The 6,122-nt window shown below is 53.6% G+C and overlaps 2 protein-coding genes across 2 annotated transcripts; both read right to left on the bottom strand.

The window, feature by feature from the left end:
• Nucleotides 1-260: 260 nt before the first annotated feature.
• On the bottom strand, nucleotides 261-2,817 carry LOC102379822 (zinc finger protein 629-like). Its single transcript, XM_025195745.1, has 2 exons — nucleotides 2,635-2,817; nucleotides 261-1,450 (listed from the first exon to the last, which is right to left on the bottom strand). Exon 2 carries the CDS (start codon nucleotides 1,350-1,352, stop codon nucleotides 462-464), a length of 891 nt encoding a protein of 296 aa, XP_025051530.1. The 5' UTR covers nucleotides 1,353-1,450; nucleotides 2,635-2,817; the 3' UTR covers nucleotides 261-461.
• Nucleotides 2,818-4,355: 1,538 nt separating this feature from the next.
• Nucleotides 4,356-6,033, bottom strand: LOC112548937. The gene is made up of 3 exons (XM_025195746.1): nucleotides 5,792-6,033; nucleotides 5,116-5,288; nucleotides 4,356-4,619 (listed from the first exon to the last, which is right to left on the bottom strand). Exons 1-3 carry the CDS (start codon nucleotides 5,970-5,972, stop codon nucleotides 4,356-4,358), a joined length of 618 nt encoding a protein of 205 aa, XP_025051531.1. The 5' UTR covers nucleotides 5,973-6,033.
• Between the last annotated feature and the right edge of the window lie 89 nt (nucleotides 6,034-6,122).

The raw sequence follows: 6,122 nt of genomic DNA on the forward strand, positions 1-6,122 counted from the left end.
ATTAACCGATGCTGGGTCAGGTGGGAGGACTGGATGAAGCTCTTCCCACACTCTGAGCACTGATGTGGCTTCTCCCCTGTGTGGATCATCTGGTGGTGAACCAGGTGGGAGGAGCGGGTGAAGCTCTTCCCACACTCGGAGCACTGATGTGGCTTCTCCCCTGTGTGGATCATCTGGTGCTGGACCAGGTGTGACGAGCAGGTGAAGCTCTTCCCACACTGTAAGCACCGATATGGCTTCTCCCCTGTGTGGATCATCAGGTATTTCCTCTTAGCCCCTTCCATCACCAAATCTTGGGGCCAGCCTCTGGCTCCTGTGGGGTCTGCAGGTCCATAGAAGGGTCAAAGGCTGGGTGAACTCTTGCTGCAGTCCACCAGCACGAGGCTGCTTGGCTCAAGGCAGCCACTGGTGGGCATTGAGCAGGTGGGCATACCCAAACACTTTCCTGCATTGCCCCAAAACTATGGATGCTTCCGGGTGTGGATGAACCAATGCTGGGTCAGGTGAGAGGAGCGGGTGAAGCTCTTCCCACACTCTAAGCACCGATGTGGCTTCTCCCCTGTGTGGATCATCTTGTGCTGGACTAGGTTGGAGGAGCGGTTGAAGCTCTTTCCACACTCTGAGCACCGATGTGGCTTCTCCCCTGTGTGGATCATCTGGTGCTGAACCAGGCTGGAGGAGTAGGTGAAGCTCTTCCCACACTCGGAGCACTGATGTGGCTTCTCCCCTGTGTGGATGCGCTTGTGTCGGGCCAGGTCAGAGGCGGAAAGGAAGCTCTCCCCACACTCGAAACACCACCCTGGCTTCTCCCATCTGTGGATTAACTGGTGCCGGATCAGGTGGGAGGACTGGGTGAAGCTCTTTCCACACACAGAGCACCAATGTGGCTTCTCCCCTGTGTGGATCACCTGGTGCCGGAACAGGTTGGAGGAGCGGGTGAAGCTCTTCCCACACTCTGAGCACTGATGCGGCTTCTCCCCTGTGTGGATGCATTGGTGTTGGGCCTGGTCAGAGGAACAAATGAAGCTCTTTGCATATTCTGAGCACCGATATGCCTTCTCCCCTGTGCGGAAAAGCTGGGGTTTGCCTAGATGGGAAGATTGAGGAAATCTCTTCCCACACTCCAAGCACGGATATGCCTTCTCTTCCACGTGGGTGCGCTGGTGCCGAGCCAGGTCAGAGGAGCGGGTGAATCTCTTCCCACACTCTGAGCACCGATGTGGCTTCTCCCCTGTGTGCGTGAAGTGGTGCCGGATCAGGTGTGAGGACCAGGTGAAGCTCTTCCCACACTTGGCACATACATGGGGCTTCTTGCCAGTATGCCTCATCTTCTCAGGTCTCGGGGTGCCCATCTCGCCCAAACTCCCTGGGGAAGTCCATGCTGGCTCCAGGTCTGCAGGCCCTTCCGCAGGAGGCTGCTTCTCAGCTCTGTGCAGCAGCCAGGCACCTCCTGTGTGGGGAAGAGAAACCCCAGATTGGTCCCTACCCTGCGGCCAGGGGCAAGCACTGCTATTCCTTCTACTGGGAAGGGCCTCAGATCAGGCCTGGACCTTGGCACTTGTGTTCCCTCAAGAAATCAAAGTCTTCCTGTCAAACCCCAAGTGCTTGGCACGAAGCAGGGGCAAGTCTCTGTGCCAGGCCAATGTGCCCTACTTGCTGGAGTTGAAAACAAGACTCTCAGAGTTCATGGCCCAGGTCTCGGCCCCATCACCTCAGGCCCTGCTGAGAAAAGCACACGTGGGACACGTGCATTAGGACAGTGCCTGAAAGGCTTCATGCTCTACAAGGCCGTGGAGGAAGAGGACTTAAAGCTGTGGCTCTCTCTTCTGAGAGGAGTGTGCTTCCTGCCTGCTTCCAGGGCAAGGTCAGCGCAGGAAATGAACCCATGGTGCTTTGTACTGCTGGTGGGTCCGAGGTGGTCAGCATGTCACAGGAGCCTGCAACAGGCCTAAGGCCATGGCATAAACCTCAACCTGGACTCTGGTGCTGAGTCTCAGGTTTTGTGACACTCAGGGCCACAGAGATGAAACAGTAAAGGGGTGATTCTTGTGCAAACCACAGGGGATTCACTTCCCCACACAACACTCAATCCCACCCATGCCATGGAGCCATTTAATGCAGCCTGAGACCATGATGAAACACTTCCTGGGTATCAGGTCAACATGAGGAGGAGGAGCCAGCAAGAACCTCAATTTCCTCTGTGTCTACAAGTAACGACTACAGAGCCTCTGCATACCAGGCTGATGTCCATGGGGGACTACCAATCCCATCATGGGCTGGGAGAGGGTGGGAGAGATAGGACTACCTTGGGAAATGAGTTCCTGCATTACTGAGTGAACACGGGATATTAAGATCATGGCATCCCAGGGAAACCACATCTAAACATTAAAAAAAAAAGGAAGACAGGAAACTTGATTGTCCCCTAGCAGAGAACATTGCTTGTCTTCGCATCAGTGAATTTCAGAGACGGGGAACAACACCTGCCTTAAAACATTGCAGCATTATGTACTGTATTTGAGGTCAGCATCCGGGAATGGCAGCACAGAGCAGGTCTGCAGTTTCCAGGTGCCCCTGGCATGCTGGGCATGGAGCATTTCCGAGACGGGAGTCAGGGGAGGGCACAGCCACACTCACCTGGCAGCAGGTCCTCCAACCTTGAGGTATCTCCACCATTCTCATCATCACAGACCCACAGCTCCACCTCTCCTCGCTGGATGCGGCAGATTAAGTCAGGTGGGGGACCTCCATAACCTGTTTAGGGTGGTAGTTACAGGCGGCTCGTGACTCGGTACTGGATGCAGAATAACCCACCGCGGTGGGGGAATGGATGCAATGAACTCACGGTTTCTACTACAGCTTGTTGGACAAGGGAAGAAGGGCATTTAGGATGGAAGAGAAGGTGCTGCAGAAAGAAGCCTTCATTAGATGATGCTTCTGGTCACCCAGGCAGTGGTGGGATGGTCACAGGAAACAAAGCACCAACCACTCCTGGTATAGAAAGGGCATTATACTGACGGACTCATGATGGACAGTTGTGGTGACGCAATGATCTGTGATGCACTAGGGAGCAGAAAGATAAAGCATTTGCTGTTTTCAAAGTACCAAAATGAAGAGACATTGGACACACTTACGGATGGAAAACATTAATCTGATTGGTGGTATTCCAGGCAAGGGAGTGGAAAGAAGTTACTTCTCAGGAAAGATTTCAAGTGAGGACTGGTGGCAGTGAAAAGAATCTGTGACAGGTGGCTGACAATGAGACTTTTTTATGGGAGAGAGGGTAATTCAGCATCACAAGGTCACGGGAAGGGATCATTTTATAACAACTGTAGCAACAACTGAGCAGTCGTGCCCTCCAATGAAAGGATCAGCCCAGCAGGGAGATGAGTGCACAGGTTTGCCAGGAAGTCAAATACTACAGGGTTTGCCGGGAACACAAAGTTGGATCTGGACAAAAGAAGGCAGAAAGACACACGTGGCACAGCATGAGAAAGCCTATGATGTAGAAAAAGTCTAGAAGGTCTTTGTGGAGCTAGAGAAATCATTCGATCACTTCCTTATGGAAATCCTCTGGGGGAAATGGAGGGGAAAGAAAGTATCACAAAAGAAAACTGGCCTAGTCAAAAGTAAAGTACCTGGACACTACACACACGCCAAAAAAAGGCCCTGTATTAGACACCCTCTGGAAATGAAGACTGGTTTGCACTACGCCCTGCACATAGCCCACTTCTTCTTCTCACCATGATGGGCTTGTGATCTGCAGAGGGATTTGAGGAGGAGAGGAAGAAAAAATTTGAGACTGGCAGAGCGAGCTTGAGGGCACAGGTCTTAACATAAATACAGCAAAGCCAAAGTCTCTGGTCTATGGAGATGAAGATGTTAGGAAGGATGGTCGACAGAAGCTTTTAGTGACCCCATGACAGAAATACCTAGGGTCCATCACCTGTACATATGTCCCAAGAGACGGACATGTAGAAATGCATCATCCATGTGTTGTAGCACCAGAGGTGGATAAGACTTCTGTTAGCTTCTTCTCGGTCATAACCAAAGGAGGAGAAAGGGAATTTAGGCATCACAGAACGGAGCACACTGGATTGATGAATGTGTTTGGACAGGAAACGCTAGGCAAGAGAGGGAGGAAATGAGAACCATTCCCTGGAAACAGCTCTTAGTGCACTTATGTGCAAGGAGTTGGAGTCGGTATGAACACGCTGAGAGGGCAAAGAGAGATCATGATGCCCAGAAACAGATGCATATGGAAGCACCAGGAGTTACAACAGTGGGGAAGACTCAAGTGAAGGTGCCTGGATGAAATGAAGTAGGATTAATCACTATGAAATGTGAGACAGGCATGATCACTGGCAGAGCAGTGGGGAGGAAGGGAAATTAAAACCCCAGCCCAAAAACTGCATGAGGACAAGACTGCTGAAACACAGGGAGAAGGCAATAAACTTCAGAGCTCGTACAGAAGAAGCAAGAACCAGAACCTTACCCAGGGAAACGAGGGCTTGGTAATTCTTCAGCATCTGATCCCGGTAAAGCACCTTGTCTTCATCTTCCAGCAGCTCCCACTCCTTCCGTGAGAAATACACGGCCACATCCTCAAACACCTCCGGGAGCTGCAGTACCAAGCATTACACCATCAGTGTCTCCCGTCCCACCTGCCTCCAGCCCCCACAGCCCTGGCTGGGATCACTCAGTGCTACAACTAGTCGCAGGCTGAGACAGGGCACGTAGGGGTGCAAAATTCCCCAGGATTCAGCTGACCTGTGCTGTGGATGCAGCTGTGGACACAGGAGCTCAGGTGTCGTGCTGAGCTGGGATAAAACCGTTCCGTTTGCTCAGCCCCTGGATGCAGCCTGGGCACCACTTTTAGAGGCAGGAGCCCCAGCTCCACGCACCCTGACCAGGCCTTCCCATGCCAGCACCCCTGGCTCCCTGCACTTGGGAGGAAGACCCTCCTAATGCAGCTTGGTGTGTTTGCAGCTCCATCACCACAGGCTTGTCTCTCTTCAGGACTCTCCACTCCACAGATTCCTTACTGCAACCCTGGCACCTCCTGGGCTCTGCCCCAGGTCTTCTCCCACCCACGACTCAACCGGGTGCCCTGCTCACCTCCCAGCTCTCCTCCTGCTCTGGAGGCCTGCCCTGCCCCCTCTGCACTTGGCCCGGCTCAGGTGTCCGGGAGCTCCTCTCCTCCGGTCTCCCTGGGGAAGTCCTCTGCAGTTCCAGGTTTCCAGGCCCCTCCTCAGGAAGCTGCTGCGCCACTCTGCTCAGGGTCCCAGCACCTGCGGGTGGGGAAGAGAGTGCACAGGCTAGTCCTGGTGCTGCTGGCATGGGGGAAGCCCTGCTCACCTCCTTGTCTGGCCTTGGAGTAAGCAAGGTGGAGGCTTCAGTGTGAGAAAGAAGGGGCAGAAGGAAGTCTCAAAGTCACACAGCTAACAGACCTCCACAGGCATGAGGCTGGAGATGAGCCCGGAGATGAGCCCCAATAACTGTGTCCCAGTGTCAGGTGGTGATCACACCACGTCAGAGCCTGCAGGGACATCACTCCCTGGGAAAGAAGCTGGAGGGATGTAGGGGCTGTGTCAGCATTCACATGTTAAGGGAGGGGAAAAGGAAATATAAGGTCCATCTTCTCCAGGCCATGTGAAATGCTCCCAAGGGCACCGGAGAACAAGAACCGCTGATCTGTTGGAGCCCTGGCCCCACTAAAATTTTGCGGCAGAGATTTCTCCACTGAGGGACGGTGCCTCCTGCTGTGGGAAAGGGTCGAGCCAGCGCCCCTTACCTGCTCCTGGGGAAGGGCCTCGTCTGGGGCACCAGCCTGAGGAGCTGTTGTCTGCTGACAACTCCCAGGTCTCCTCAGGGTTGGGCACATCTGCAGCATAGAGGCCTGGTTTAGCTGTACATAAGCCAGCCATAAACCATCGGGCAGTCTCATTTCCCCGACACCTGCACCAGCCCCTCATTGGGTACAGACAGGTGACGGGTGCATGAGAAAGGGATCACTGATCGTGAAAACGTCAACCAGATCATTCATTGTTACCATGGCAGCACGACAGTGTCCAAGCAAACAGGCACCGAGACCCACGCCCAGGCCTTACACCCGGTACCGCACC

This window comes from Alligator sinensis, unplaced genomic scaffold (genome assembly GCF_000455745.1).
Source record: "Alligator sinensis unplaced genomic scaffold, ASM45574v1 scaffold2580_1, whole genome shotgun sequence".
Classification (NCBI taxonomy): domain Eukaryota; kingdom Metazoa; phylum Chordata; order Crocodylia; family Alligatoridae; genus Alligator; species Alligator sinensis.